This window comes from Prinia subflava, chromosome 1 (genome assembly GCF_021018805.1).
Source record: "Prinia subflava isolate CZ2003 ecotype Zambia chromosome 1, Cam_Psub_1.2, whole genome shotgun sequence".
Lineage (NCBI taxonomy): Eukaryota > Metazoa > Chordata > Aves > Passeriformes > Cisticolidae > Prinia > Prinia subflava.
Genome location: NC_086247.1, coordinates 135,668,824 through 135,685,378, shown reverse-complemented (window position 1 = coordinate 135,685,378; position 16,555 = coordinate 135,668,824). Strand labels below are relative to the sequence as shown.

Sequence of the window (16,555 nt, the reverse complement as noted above, 5' to 3'; positions counted from 1 at the left end):
GAACAAAGCTCACTCGTTTCTTCCGTTGGATGAGAGGTCCTCAGCAACTTGCTGTTTTGTTTCAGTGAGTAGGAAAGAGAAATGAAAGAAATGTGATTGTTCTAAGAGCTGTCCTTTTCTTGTATGAAAAGGAATTTCCAGGATTTTTATGTGCGGAGAAAGGTCTGGGTGTAATCCTTTTTACTTCTAGTAACCTCCAACTATATGATTAATGTAATTATTCTCCACACGAGTTTTTACTTCTCTAAAAATTTTCAACTGCTGCTTAATGCTAGGTCAGCTTTCCTGACACAAATAAATTATTAGTTTCTGCTACTTTTATCATTGCATTACACAGAATTGCAGCAATTAGGTATTATGAGCAAATAAAAACAAATGTTTTACAAAATCAACATTTTAAACAAAAGCTTTATGGGAACTTCTTTGGGTCTCAGTACTGCATCAGCACTAGAAATGGTGAAACTGGAAACTACTTCAGATATATCCATTCAGTAAGATTTCGGTATTCAATAAGATGTATAATTTATCCTGTATATTTCTTGAAAACAACATAGAATCTAAATTTACAGCAAGGATTCCTGTTTTGTTTGGGCATAATTAGATAAGAAATGTTAAGGTATAGCTGCGGGAGAAACTTCTGGGTTGTTAAACTTAGTGTGCAGTAAGGAAGGTGTTTGCACGTGGAGGCAGCATTTGGTGCCCAAAGAGCTGTTCCTGTTTCTGCAGGGAGCAGGGCAAGGAGATGAGTTCTGGTGTGCAAGGTGCTGCTTTGGAACAGCTTGTGTAGCAGAGGTGGGAACGCCTTGCTTACAGCTGGTTTAACAGGCGGCTTTGAAGTATGTATTATCTAGCAAATGTACTAGGTCTTAAAGAAGAAAAACATTCAAGGATGAATATGAATTTGGTTTTCTAATATTTTCTAGTATAGGAAATACTTTTAAAAAATTGAGATCAATGTCTGCTTCTTTCTTCTGCTGCAAAGCATCAAGAGCAGTAAGGCTTGGTTTTCCTTTCACAGTTAGAGAATTATGATAGAGGATTGATAAAGTACAATGTGCTTGTTGCTGAGTGATTTTATGCATTCAAACCTTATTTAGTAGTAGATCAGCTAAGTAGGTATTAATAAAAATAGTTCAGAGTAATCCAGTCCAAAATGTCTCCATTGTTGCTTCTGTCTCAAAGCTGTCTTCCTCAGGAAAAAAAAAAATTAGGAAAAAAAATCTCAAAACTTTAAAAAGAATAAACTGACACCATTCATGTGTATTAGAAGAGCATCAGTGAAATCCACTCCCTCTAACCACCCCAAAGAAATTCTATTTTGTCTTAAATTTATTCTTTTTAAAAAGACATTAATTCCTACTACATCGAACTGTGTTTCCACTTGCAATTTTTGAGCAGTGTGAAGCAGCAACTTGAGGAGAGTGTTCTTGACTTTTTTTGAATTTTTCAGCTTCATGGTGTTGTTTTAACTTACTACATCCTTAGTTTGTGTCTAGTTTTCAGTATTGCACTTAAGCATGTGGTTTGATAAAAAGAGTCCAGATGACAATAATAGGTTCCTAAAATGTTATCTACAGGGGAAGATTGTGCAGGAATTCAATTCAATTTGTTGAACTATAAAAAAACCCACAAAAACAAAACAAAACAAAAACCCAAACAAACCAAAAAAACCAAAACAAACAAACCAAACCAAAACAAAAAAACCCCCCAAAAACCACAAAAAAAGACCCACAAAACCCCCCCCACAAAACAAAACAAACAAAACAAAACAAACAAACAAACAAAAAAACCAAACACAAAAAAACAAAACACAAAAAAAACCACCCACCACCAAACCAAACTGAGAATATAAGTATTCAACTACATAAAAAGAAAACCATGAGAAAGGGTCTTGTCCACTATATTAGTTTTACAGGGCAAGAAGTTAGTGCCTCAAATTTAATCAGAGGCTGCAGAGTTAGACACTGGAGGACAAAGAATTACAATGGAGATGATAAAGCAGTGGAATAAGCTGCTGTGGAGTCTCCATATTGTGGGCCTTTAGGAACAGGTTACACAAACATCTGCAAGAAACAACATCAATATAGTTCTGCCCGAGGTTAGGTCCTTCTCTTCATATGGTCTGTGATTACACAAGCAAGTGCAAGCTATCTGGGAGGAAGAGGGGAGGAAACAAAACCTTCCCTACAATTGGAAGCATGTGTGAATTCACTTTTTTAAATGTAGAATCAAAGCCAGATAGTCACCATAGTTGGTCAGTAATCATATAGACTGCATATACCTTAGCCTGGATTCTTAAGTTCAGTAATTCCTAGTAGTGTTCTGTCAGGTTTTTTCCACTTTTTGTTTACTCTGTTCAAGTTGGTGTTTTGTAGACATTTAGTTTGTTAATTGTTATTTCCCAAAGCACAGCTCAAATAAGGATTACTGTGAGGCCCATTATATGGGTACGTCTACCAGATTCCCTCTCCAAACAAGTACATCCACCCAGTGTGATGCAGGCTGCTGGGAAAGTGCCAGTCAAAATCCAGCAATAAACAGCTGCATCCCTGCTGTAGTGCCCCTGAGCTCATTCAGCTCTACTGTTTCTATTTATGCTGCCTCATATGACACCAGCATAAATATCTTTGCAGCATATTCCTGTGCTTTTCACCTCAGAGCTAGGCTAGGCTTGCAGCCCTGGCACATACTGTAGGAAGGGTTACTACTTTAACTTCTGTCATGGTAAATGTGGGAGATGTTTGGGAAGACATCTTTTAACAGCCAATGAATAATTGACCCAAAATAGATAAGGTTAAGTTGTGCTCACTTTATTATCAGTATGTTTAATTATTTAAATTATTTTAAGTGTTAATTGTCACTTCAATATGTGCATATAGGGAATTTAGCAATCCTTTCCTGTAAAGATGGTTTTCAGCTGGCTTACTATAATGAAATCTTAATGCTTTCACAACTGAAAGCTTCTGCAGCTTTTAAAGTCATTTTTATTGCAATTGACTGTTATTGTAAATTAGGTTTTCAAATATTTTGATTATGAAAGGGAAATGGAGTTCAGTTAACTCTAATCAGGATTCCTGCCTGCTGACCTGGTTACCTGTATGTACCACTGCTCTCTGTCATCCTCCAAACATCTGTTCTTTGACCCATTTTCCTTGCTGAATTTGTTGCTCCAGGGTTAGTTCTCATTCCTGTCTGCCAATACTTAAGGAAATAATTGACCTTTTAAAACAAAATAAAAAAGTTATGTTTGAATTTCCTAAGCACTGTGAACACTCTACAACATAGTATAAATAGTGAATGGAGTGGAGTTGCAATACTACTATTTCTGCAAAAATTATACTGTTTGATTTGACAAATGCTAAGCCTTATGAAGATTTATAATAATGATTGTCAGTTTTTGCTGAATTCAAAAATTGAGAAAAAGCCCTTAGATGTGAAATTATAGAAGGATATTGTACTTGACAATACCAACCTTTATAGATAAAAGTTTTTAAAAAAATATTTGCTGAAAGGCATAAATTAATTTCAGTAACTACAAAGGACGTTCAAATTGTAAAAATAATGGAGGAAGTAAAAGCTGTCTGGCATGCCAAACAGACTTTAATGTGATTATTAGGTACAGGTTTTTTAAATTAAAGGCAAAGAGATCTCAGATTTCATACTTGTGAAGTAATATCATTCACTTGTCTTACAGGATTTAAAGTGATTCTGTTTGCTCCTGCAGTCACTAATCTCATGCATTTGTGTTGCAAAAACAGACTGATTGGGATTTGCTGCTTGTATAGAAGCACACTGAGCTAGACAGCAAAACAATAGCCAGGTGGCAGACATTCTGAATTACCATGAAACCTGAAAGCATAAGGTTTGGGGGAGTAGGTGCTTTTTTTGTGATATCTCTTGTATGCCCAAGCAACAGTTTCAGCGTGTAAGTCTGACTGTGTTTTATACTCATTACACTTTATATGCCATTGTAAAATAGGTTTCTTTTTTTTTTTTTTTGACAAATGCAAGCTCATTTCTTTGTCAACAAGCAAACATCTATATGAGAAATGGTCCATATGTAAAAGCTCATGAATTTATTAGGTCTTTTGCTTCTGGAGATTAACTGTTTTCCTAAAACAGTTTTACATTTCATTTTGTGTACTGTGACTGTGTAACTCAGTTACAGTGCAATCCAATTGTGGATATTCTGAAACATTCACCCTTAGCAGTTTGCATATATTTATGTAATCAATAGTTCTCCCAGTTGCTTATTGAAGTATAAAGACCTAGATCGAGGTCCAAGAGAGGTTATGAATATCTAAGATGGTGTTTAGATAATGTATAGGTCATGTAGATACCTCAATCTGAGAGTGAAGTCTTCAAAACACCTGTCTAATCCCACAGACACACTAGAGTGACTCTGTGGATATTTGGAGGGAGGAAAAGGTGGTTGCTGTTCACAGCACTCTCACTGTACAGTTTTATCCTGTGCACTCTTACAGTTGTCCCTGCCATTTTTACAGGATTGGGCAGTACAATGCCCCTATAAACAAAATGGATTTTTGTCTCATAAAGCATGACCAGAGCATTCTTCTCACTTAAAGGAAAAGGTTTTTTACAGAAAGCAGTGGGATGGCAACTTTTGGTCCAAACAGATGTCTTGTGAAGGGGTTAAGCAACTTTTTGTAGGGTGGTGTAAATCAATGTAATGTCTCACAAAGCTCATGGTGAGCTGGGATTGAATTTCATTGCAGAATTCAAATTTCTGACTGTCAAACAAGGTAATGCATTTTGCATCATCAGTGACACAATAAGATGTCCAAGTAATGGTTGCAGTGGGCATTTGAGTGAAACTCCTCTCCTGCATGAGTGCCCACAGGGTAGAGCTAAAGACTCTCTCATGGATTTTAACTGACAAAAAACGAGCACAGTATGGAGTCTCCAGCATTATCACATGTCTAATTGCAAAGTTCTTCCTCTTGTGTTCTGAAGAAAGGAGCAATTCTTTTGCTGCTTTAAATTAACTGTTTGGGGAGTTAAACTGAGAAAGTTCTACATCTGGTGATTTAGATCAAATTTGCCTTTTTTGCTGGCTACATCTTAAACTGCCTCATAATTAAACTTACGGTTGTTTTGGGGATTTCTGTTGCTGTGGCAAAGCTCAGAATCACACACGGCTTCAAAGTCCATAAGAAAACTGTTTTGTTGCTGGCTGCAACTGGTGGTTCTAGGCAAATTCAGTTAAATTCTTAACATGTTCTGTAGTTCTTTCAAGAATGTTGTCCTTAAAATACTCATTTGCTCTGCTAGTATGAAATTTAACTTGCACAGTGGCTAGAGATTAGTTACATTACCAACTTTTGGTAAAGTTTGTAACACTCTACTAAACTATTACAAGCAGTACCAAAACAAAGGTACATCTGATTTGAAATACTTATTTCGAGTGGTCTTGTAAGTTGCAAATGAGGATACTTAGAAAAATAGAGAATTATTTGGGTCAATGCCTCAGTATTTAAAGTTTCCCCCATCTGATCTCAAAGAGAAGGCAGTGTATAAAGCAACAAATTTTGAGTCACATGAAATAAAAGAATGGGTCATTATTGTTGTCTGACTTGTGTCAAACAGTGCTTGATACAGTTGTAGCTGATATGAAAAGAAGCTGTTTAGATCTAAATTGGAAGAAAATTTAGTGCAGCAGGTAGTATTTTGATTATAAGGGAAAAACTTCGAATTTGGCAAGTTATTCTGTGTGGTTCTGGATGGTTAGATCTGTAAAAACCTACTACTTTGACAAAGCCAGGAAGGTGTTAAAATCCTTCTGTATCTGGCTTTCCTTTGTAAGAAAAATTGTGTTTACAACTCAAATTAGCCTTAAAGATTCAAGAAGTTCCTCATTGCTTCATAATAATCTGACCTACACACAGGCTGTCTCCACATTTTTTTTTCGTAATTCCACAGACCTTGGCATTTTTTAGGACATAACTAGATGGGGAGCATGCAGGAAGATAACAACTGAGTGCAGACGAGTGCTACTAGGAGAGCAAATTTCTGATAGGTAATGCTGAGAAACCATGACATCTTTAGTAAATACTTAGAGAATTTCTTTCTGCTCAGGAAGATGCTCAGACACTCCAGCTGTTTCCAGACCCTCCAGTGTTCAGGAGCAGCGTAACGTCATCCTTCCTTGCAAGAAGCTTATATACATTTGGAAAGTAATGTAGATTTTCTTCCACTACAAATCCCTGCAAATTATTTTCTTAAAATATCATTAGAACCTGAGAGGTTTGCACTTCTGTGATTATCTGCTGCAATCCTAATCAAAATCCTGTCCTAGAGAAGGAAGGCAGGCTGGTGCCCACAGAGGATTGCCAGGAGACAGGGAATGGTGAAGGCTTCCGTGGCACATTGGTGTGTGTGCGCCCTGTGGGGCTGGGCTGGGGGTGGTGCTGGAGGGCTCAGCTGAGCTGCTGAGCTGCTGCTGTGAGAATGGGGAATTGCTCTTCATCTCCTGCAGAAGGGTTCTGGCTCTCTGTTTAGCAGCAGTAGGTTCACTGTACCTGACTTCACAGGGTTTTCCCTCTAGGTCTGTCACAATTTTGTGCTTCTTTTATGTCTGCCTTCCCGGCAGGGTGAAATGTACCCTCTCATTCATGTGATAGCAAAGTTTGCTTTTGCCTGTGCATCTGAGAGTTTTTTAAGCTGATTCTGAATTTTTTTGCCTATATACCTCTGAAGTATTAATTGTCCCATCTGAAAGAGGTGGCAGGTGTCCAGGGTAATAAGAGATTTAACATCTGGATGGTCATGATGAGGAATGTTTTTACTTCTAGGTGTCCTGTTAAGTAGCAACTCGTCTTTGTGATCTGGATTAATTGTTAGCAGTACAGGAGGAAACCAGCTCTGTCTGGCTTTCATCACATAAAATCATCCCACTAATCCCACTTGCTTTCGATAGAATCTTTTTATAGCTGAAGAGCTATTGAAACTCAGTTCAGAAGGGAGTTCTCAGAAGCAAATTGTTCCTGTGGTTTCTTTCTGTAGGTCCCATAGTAAGATAGTTTGATTTTTACTCCAGCAATTTGATTGCTTGTATCCAGGGGTTTTTTGTCATCTTAATCTGTCTAAGGAAATCTGTTATATCTGTGCATGATATTACCTGATTTTATTTGTGACTTCTGTTATCCCTGGTGAACTACAACATTTAAAGCTGATTCCTATAAAATAATGCAGTGTGTCTGTTCAGCAGTGCAAATACTTGCAGGAATAGGAGATCTTTTGTCTTCTGTTTTAAATCAATTTCACAGTCTTGATCCTTATTATTTAAGGTGCCCCAGACCCAGGATTTCTTAAGGGGGTTGGCTAATACACTGGTGAAAGCTGTTGTCCTAACAGCAGGCTTTTAGCACACCTTCTCATAGTCAGGATAAAACTCATAATTTAATATACATGAAAACTGTAATTTTAAAGCATTATGCAGGACCAAACAGCAGTAATAACTACAAGAGAGTATCCTCCAACTGCTTCATACTTTGAATAAGTTTTTCCAAGTATATTATCTGCTATCTAATGAAAAAGTAATAATATCATATAAGCAAGCTATGATAAGTAATTGAGTAGAGAGACCAGTGGAGCAACTTATGTTGCATAACTTAGTGAATTTTTAATGAATCACTTAGGAACTAGCTAGTAAATAACACTATTCACCCCTGGAAAGGAAATCTAAATTGATATTAAGGATGTCAAAAAGCATGGAGGAACAGGCAGGTGAAGAGTCTGCAGATTTGAGTGGCAAGAACAATGATTAAACTCCAACAGATCAAATTGAAATACAATTTCATATGTTCCATAGGCTGGATTCCTAATAATCCTCAGCAGTTTAATACTGACATGTTAACAATTCTTGCCCTGTGTAGCATCAGGAATGACAATGACAGTTGAGGCTGATGGGCACATAAATCTGAAGCCTAAATAAGTGATACCTGAACTCTCAGTGAAAAGAGCTGGAGTAAACGTGAACTGTACCTGCAAAAGGACTTGCAAACATCCATATGAAGAAGAAAGCTGACAAAAATAATAATAGACAAATAATCTTCCCCTGTAACCTGTGAATGATGATAGTAAAGCTGTGGGAAGCTTGATGAGTTGTCAAACTTATGTCAACTGAAGGTGCTTGTTCAGTGTTTGAAATAGTAGATTTTCAGTATCTAAACCATACACACAGTTGTTATTTCCAGCTTACCTGGTGAATGTTCAAATTGAAAGTCCATCAAAATATGAACAGATATCATAAAGCCTTCAAAAGATAAAGTTCTTGGAAATATTAGATGTGATGAATGGGGTAACTTACTGCAAATGTTACATCTGGGTTCACCAAGGTATAATGACTGAAGTTGGCCAACGTGAGATAACCTATGGAAAGACTCCTGATATTTTGCATGTAAGGGGAAATATGAAATGCAGTCAGGGTCTGGAAAGAAACCAAAATCCTTCGCTGTTCAAATGGAGAGGAATGGTTTAGATTCCAGTCCAATTAGATGTAATATGCAGCAACATTTATATCTATTATGGGATACATACACTAACTGAATTTTGGGACACCTGTCTTGTAAAGGAGAATGAAATTCAGCTGATTTGCACCACTTCCAAAGCAAAGTTTGTGTTGCACATGTAGTCTCAGCTTGAAAGATAAAATGGTAATTGCTGACCTCTGAAAACATCAGAGGTTCAGCAGAGAGAAGACTGAACTCAGCTGGCACTGAGGCAGCAGCTCATGGTACCTGTCTTTGTTGGCAATTCATTCTGCTCTATTTTATTCAGGGAATCTTTTCTGCTCTCTTTTTTTTTGCCTTTGTGTCCTTATGAGCAGGCTAAATGTCTGAAAGACCTACTTTATAGATAGCAAAATAGTTTAGACACAGTTTTCTGGAATACTGGAATTATTCTGGAATACATGAAGATAGATAGGGACTTGTCATATTTACAGTGAATCCACTGCGTCATTGCAGGAAGTTCTAAAGGTACTTACTTGCATGGCAAATTCTTCTCCCTCTTTTGAAAATAATCTATTATAATCCAGTTTATATAACGTGATTTCTATTTAAGAGATGCATAGCAGGACACCACTAAGGATCCATCCTGTTCAGCAGTCAAGAACGCTTTCTGTTCCTCTCTGTTCCTTCTGTTCTGAGCCTTTTAAATCATTAGTACTGTAGAGACACTGCTAAAGATGGAACACAAATGCTTTAATTTTGATTATTTTAGAATATAATTTTTTAAGGAAAGCGATTTCTGTTAATGGATCGTATTTTTCAAAGAAGATCCCTTCTGTTGTTTCAAAATTGGGATCACAGGGATCCCAGAACTGTTAGTGCCACTGAAAATTATCTGTTCATATTACAGTATTCTGACATTTTTCTTTGAACAATTAAAACTTTATTGTACTGCAACAGTAGAAACTGGAGTTTTCTGTGCCAGATGTCTACCTCTGGATAAAGGTTTTGGTTAATTAGAGTTGGGATTTCATTGTTCACAGAGTTTTCATTTGAACTTAATCATCCCAGAAAATGAGGCTTAATTTGTAGGGAAAATAGACCACTTTGCCTTGTTAAGTCTTGTTGTCATTTCCTTAAGGAGATCCAGCACCAGTCTATTTTTACAGCAAACTGCTGCAATTTTGTGGGCAGAAAGGTGGGTGGGAGGAACCAAACAGACCAGATTAGAAGCAGATGGTACCAAGGTATTTTAACTATTGAGGTGCTCACTTATGAATCTTGTCATAGAACAAAAATCCTGAATCTTATTATTTAATTCTTCTCACAGCAAATGGCTTTACAGCCCTCTGGCAGGTTTGCTCTCTGGTGCTGCTGTGAGTAGGGAATAATTGTTATTGTTAACATGAGGTAGCTAAGACAGCAGAAGTCTGTGCTGTGGCTCAGGAGGCCTAGGTGACTCCTATTGTGGGTAAATCCCATAAATCCCACACAGAGGAATTCCTGACTTTGGAAGTGATGTATTTTTTATTTTTACTCACTACCACACACCTTACATTAAATGGATGTTAACATCTGAGGTCCCAGGTTCAGAGAGCAGGAACACAGGGAACCCATGCCATGTAGTGTCAGGTTTGATTCAGTGTGTTGCCTGTTCACATTTTAAGTTTGATTTGAGTGGTTCAGACTACTTGATTTCAATTTATGGCTTTTTAATAAAGTCCTCATGTTAAAAAAAAAAATTAAAAAAATTATATCTAGGATTTGTCAAACATTTTCAGTAATGAAAAAGATTGTATAATTCTCTGAGTACTACATTTTAAGATGTTTTCTTGTGATACTTGAATTTGGGACTGCAGGCTGCTGCCTTAAAGGAGCTACAAGAGAGCTGGAGAGGGGCTTTTTACAAGTGTCTGTAGTGATGGGACAAGGGGCAATGACTTTAAATTGACAGGAAGTAGGTTTAGATGAGATAGTAGGAAGAATTTTTTTACTGTGAGCGTGGTGGGGTACTAGAAAAGGTTGCCCTGGGAAGTGATGGATGCCTGGAAGTGTTCAAGGCCTGGTTGGTCCAGTGGAAGGTGTCTTCATGGCCAGGAGGATTGGAACCAGATGATCCTTAAGGTCCATTTCAACCCAAGCCATTCTGTAATTCTGTGGTCGTTCTATATAACAAAGATGCTAAGTAAATAAAGAATCTGAATTTTAAGCGAAGCCTGGCTTGTTATCTGTTGTGAAGTCTAGAAATTTGGGATAAAGCTCCTTGTTCTAGGTGGGGTAAAGCCTGTTTGTTTGCTTACAAACAGAACAAATTTTGAAACAATTGCTTTCTACTCTAAAAAATAAAAAAAAACACCCTAGTGTTATTTTTCTCCTAGGACAGAGATTTCAGTATACCTGGAGAGGTTGAATCATGCAGTTCTCTATTCTCTGGACTATCAATAACAACTGCTGCTGCAGCACCAGGACTTAGGATGTGTCTTTGCTGATCTTTGGCAGTCAAACTTACCTTTCCTTTGGGGACTCAATATCTGTCCACTTCTGTGCTTCATCATCTGGACCTATGTGGGTTATTTTGCTCTTTTGTTCAGTATTGAGAAACTAATATATAGAATATAACTCATTTGGTTCTTTTCCCCCTATCCTTGTGGTATTTTTAGGCCAGAAAATTAGGGTTTAACAAGGAAAGAAAATAAAATTTGATTATCAACTGTGGTGTATTATGGTGATAGTAATAGAAATCTGTAGCATTGTTTATATTATTTTAATAAGCCAAGAATAGTTTAGAAAGAACAAAATCTAAAGGGTTACTTTAAGCCCATTTGAACTCCACATATGAGCAAAGGCAGCCAAAGAAAAACAGCCTCACCATATTTACTGTGTCTTCAATGTAGGTGATTTGTGGTGAGCTAAAAATGAATTCTTCAATATCCCCAACGATATGACTTTTAATAGTCCTTCATTTTCGTTGTTTTCATGCAGGTTACCCTGAAAGCCAAACAGGTGAAGGATTCTGTCACGTATACACCAGGTGAGTACTTATGAAAATGACTGGGTTTGGGTGATAGCTGTGCCTTTCACAGAGAGATTTCTGCAGCCTTGCCTTACTTTGAGGAAAGGGAACTGCTGGGTATTCTGAGGACACATTTCCCTTTAGCTACATCCTCCTGGGCTTTCTTACTCCGTTTATTGTGGGGTTGGGTCATTTCTTCAGGTTGCTCTCTTTGCTTGTATCAGTGTGAGAATTCAGCAGCACTTCCCATAGATAAGCTCCTAATTGTCAAGTAAGTGCCTTGATTTCTCAATTTTTTCTTAAGCTCTCACTTCAGAAGAGCTTTTTGTCCACTCTGCACTATTCTGAGAACCTTTAATTTGTGGGCAGTTCCCTGCTTGTTTGTGGGATGTTTAACTTTTTCAGAAGTGTAACAGCAGTGCTTCTAACAGGTGTCATTAGGCTCTCGGAGCTTAAAACGCTGGCACACAATTCCAAAAATTCCAAAGTCAGCATGAATCTGCCGGATCACATAATCACCCAGCGAGAAAGGGAAGAGGAGGTGGAGGAGGAGGGGAACTACAGTCTTCTATCAGAGCAGATGGATATCCAGACAGATCCAAAGGAGAGCACGGCAAGTGAAACGAGACACCGCAGACGAAAGATCGTCAAAGCGCCTGAAACGGCTCTGCTGGCACCAAAGGAGCTACCGGAGGAGAAGGGCAGAGGGAGACGTCAGAAAGATTTTGATAGCACTGAGCAAGAGGAAGAGAGTGATGATGAAAGCAGAAGAAGGGAGAAAAGCCGTGCACCAGAAGAACTGTGGACTCAAAATCAACAGAAGCTTCTGGAAATGGCCTTGCAGCAATATCCAAAGGGAACATCGGATCGCTGGGATAAAATAGCAAAATGCGTTCCTGGAAAAAGCAAGGTTTGGCTTGTTTTGACTGAACTGTAGTCTAAATTGAGGGGAGACATATTTGCTACCAATTTATCATTACCTTAAGGAGGAGCCCATACAAAAAGGTGAGGCCTTTACTTGGCCTCTCAGTCCAGACTCAGATGACCTAAAGAACATTACTCTCACATTTGTTGCTTTATTTAAAACTTTTTTTTCACTTATTTCAGCTTGTTTGATCTAACATAGAAAATGCTGAAATCAACTCATTTAAAATAGCTACCTCTCCTCTGCCTTTCAGATCTTCAATTGCAGAACAAAATTAGATTTTAAAACAAATTTTGATTCAAATTTAGTATCCAAACATTGATGAGCTGCTTGCTTACACTTTCACAATACCTTTCTCAGCCCATCTCAATGAACAAACAAAATAAGTAATACATCTGTAAGTGTTAAATGCTCAATAATCTAATGTTCTTTTGTAAGTATGATTTTTAAAAATAGCATTGTCATTGATATAGATGGTCTGCACTAGATTTCCTGATAGTTATGATACTTTAGTTTGCTTACTTCAGCCATAGCTGCAGAAAAGCCCTGTAACATTTGTGCCAAACCCAGCGAGGCAGCAGGAAGTGCCGTGGGGAAGGATGGGGGTCTCTCTGAAGCTGTTCAGAGCTCCTGGTGCCAGCAGGTGCTGTGTTAGTGACCCTGGAGGCTCAGCTGAGCCTGCCTGCAGTGTGCCTCACCCCAGAGCCACTCTTTGGAACAGACACTGCAGTACAGCTGCTCCATTGCTCTGGCAGCCATTGTCAAGTACTGGGCAACTGGTCCTTGGGTTTGTGTGCTCTTCAGATAAATAAGCCACTAAGAAATGTAAACTGCGAGTTCATTTTTCTAATCCCTTCTTCACTAGATGTAGATTCCCCTTCTCAAATTCAGTTTGCAACTTTGAAACATAAGAAAATAACAAAGCAACCAGTCAAGAAAAAACCCAACAAAACCCTTCAACAAAAAAACCCCACAAACAAAAAATACCCCTACACAACCCCCAGAACCCAGGTCTTTTTCTAGATTAAAGTACATGTATAGAGTTAAAGCAGTACTACAATACCAACCTTTGAATAACACTTTTGTGTTTTCTTCCAGGAGGAGTGTATAGCAAGATACAAGTTGCTTGTTGAACTGGTGCAAAAGAAAAAAATGGCTAAAAGCTGAATGTTGTGAGCAAGAAGAGATGTAGCTCATCTTTGTCAAAATGGGGTTTTAAATCTCATGCAGGAAACTGCATTTTTGTACCTCAGTATTTCTATACGTCATGTGCCTTAGTAAAAGAAAATAATAATAAATCTTACTCCATCGTACCTGGGTTGTGTGTTGAAGAATGAAGGTGTGTTTGTACTGTTTGATGCAGATGTGTGCTAACAGTGTCTAAAAGTGAGCAGAGCTTCGGGAAAGCCCTCTCTGATAATCACATACTGAATCTGGTAGGTTTGCAGCCAGTGGATACAAATAACTTATATTTGTATTGAAAGAGAGAACCGACCTGGAACTGTTAAGCAAGCACAAGAGTAATGGAACTCTGCACTCAAAATATATTTTTCTTTCTTGCACCTTCTAATCCAAGACCATATGCTTATAAATACCGTATTCTTATAAATATCCAGTAATATTTTGAAATAAGTAGTATTTCTAATATTAACTTCCACATATATTTATATGCACCTGCAATATAATACCTTCTTTTGCCATCCCTGCAGAGGTATTTGATAGCATTGTTAATTCAGTAAAGTTGAAATGGGTAAAAACACTAAAGGCCTTCATGATTTAATTAGAAATTAGGAGATAAGGTACTTCAGGACCATTTTTAGGTACAGAATGGCTAACATTCTTGGGCTAGGAGGTCTCATTTTGGGGATGGCTGTATACCCTGGTTTTAATTTGAAGAACAGGTAATAAGGGTTATATTATTCCATACCTGTAATTTTGTTTTGTGTAACTTTTTCAATATTATGAAAAGCTTAAAATGTTGGAACAAAGGGTATTTAATGGGCTGTAAATGACAGCAATAAATCACAGCAATGATTACAGTCCATTGCAAGAAACATTAAGGACTTGCATTTTTTAAAGCATTATTTACCATTCAAATTGTGATTTAATACCAGGATTCTAAAAATGTTTTGAGCTTTAATTCAAAACCAAAATGAAAACTCAAAATGAACTCAAAACTGAAACTTGGTGGATGAAAGTCTCTGTTAACTTCTGCCATTTCCGCCGCTGATTTCCCCAGTAATTGCCCATTGTGCTCCTTCTGTCAGATCAGCACTTCACAACATTTGACCCCACTCCCATAAAACTTTAAGGAGTAAGTATTTAGGGAATAGAACACTGTTCCATATGTGTTCCTCTACCAGCTGGAGCTTTTCTTTTGTCTGATATTAAAAAAATCTTAGTTGGTAGAAATAATTATATTTTGGAAACATAGCCAGATACAAAATAATTGATCAATTATTTTTTCATAGAGGACTTCACAGCTTAACTGCACTGGAATCTGGGGGCTAATCAGTGGAACGGGAATTCTGTGCTACTTTGAAGGAAGAATCTTAGTGAGATCAAGTGAGGTATTTTCAAGAGATACCAAGAAAACTTTAATTTCAAAAGCTTTTAGTCATCCAGAACACTCAATGAGAGATGACCAGATGTAAAGCAAGGGAATGGAACTGGCTGCAAAGGAAAGCTGCTAAAATGAGAATTATGGGTGGAGCTGGGGTAGAACATGAGCAAATGGTACTGTTCCTGAAAAAAATAGACTGGTAATGGGAATATTTCTGCAGTTTCTAAAAGAGAAAGCAAATAATGGAAGAGTTTAGCCTTGAAGCTAAGTGAGGGAGGAGAGAGTCATCTTTCTTTTCCACTCTGGATTTACAAGATTTTACCTGGGATGGTGTGCCTGGTTCAGTGTATCACACTGAAATGTGCATGGAGAAGAGAGCAGAGAGAACGATCCAGTTTGCATTACCTGATTTGCTAGGAAGGTGTTGTTGGTATTTGCTCTAGACTAGAGGGAGAGAAAAATCTTCCCGGTATGTAAGAGAGAGCCCTGCAGTTTTGTGATCTGATTCCCTGATGCGATCCATATGGAACTGTTACAAATCTGCTGTGGCCGTGAACAGCAACAATGGGCTCAGTTTGGAGTGAGAAAAAGCTTAGTTAGGTGTCAGGGCAGAAAGACCCAGTGGCAAAGGTAACAAAGACTTGGGAGGACTCTTGACACCTTTATTGCTGGAGATCTAAAGTGAACGGGAGCACCTGCCCACGGCTGCCCACATCCCCAGCGGGGATCCCCACGCTGCTTCCCTCCCTCCACCACAGCCTCTCTGCACGGGGCTCGAAGGAAGGACAAGCACTGCTGAGGGGTAAGAATTTCTGTTTGTAAGTGAGACCATTCACACTGAGAAACTTGAAACAGTGCTCCTGACAAATCCAGTTTACCTGAAGGAAGATGTTGAAGGATGGGCAAAGGTTGTATATGCCACACTGTCACACTTGGGTTGAATATGGGGAGTGCTGGATGTCTGTCTAATCACAGCTTATGCGTGGATGGAGGGGAATTGATGGATTGCATCCTTGCTGCTTGGAGACTGAACCTTCCTGAAAGCAGAGGCAAGCTGCCTGTGGCCTCTTGCACAGTGGCACTGCACTGGGAATGGGGGACAGGCCCAAGTGTCTCAGCATCGAGACCTGGGAAGGTTTTGCGTAGCAGGGGTGGGTCCCTCTGAACGGAAGGTGTTGGATGGGGACTGTGTCAGTGCCCTGCAGCCGTGGGTCTGAGCTCTGCCTGCAGCTGCTCACAGCCCCATCGGGAGCTGTCCCTCATGGGCGGGGGAGCGAAGGCTTCATCCTGTTTCACATTCAGTTCATCACGGGCCGAAGGAACGGACGCACCCTTAGCTTCAGCTTTAGTGTTTGGCAAAGGGGAGGAAGGAGCCCTGGGTAAGAGTCTGAGACCTTGAGAGCCTCTTCAGAGCCTTTCAGAATCCTCTCGGGCTTGCCAGGTGTTTTGTGGATGGTGACAAAGCCTGTTCAGCAGTGCCTTTAGTCTGTGGTGGCTGACATCTGAGGTCAGACACGATGCTCACCAGAGAGGTGGAAGACTGGCGCCAGGTTTTGTTTTCTCATGGGTCTGTTACCCACCAC

General features: G+C 38.8%; 1 protein-coding gene across 1 annotated transcript in view; it reads left to right on the top strand.

Moving 5' to 3' along the window:
• DNAJC1 (DnaJ heat shock protein family (Hsp40) member C1) overlaps positions 1-13,727 on the top strand; it is a 107,084-nt gene extending 93,357 nt beyond the window's left edge. Inside the window, exons 10-12 of the mRNA XM_063413653.1 lie at positions 11,454-11,502; positions 11,916-12,394; positions 13,508-13,727. Coding sequence (XP_063269723.1) covers positions 11,454-11,502; positions 11,916-12,394; positions 13,508-13,576 — 597 coding nt within the window. The 3' untranslated portion in view covers positions 13,577-13,727. The remainder of the gene's footprint in view (positions 1-11,453; positions 11,503-11,915; positions 12,395-13,507) is intronic.
• The last annotated feature ends 2,828 nt before the right edge of the window (positions 13,728-16,555 follow it).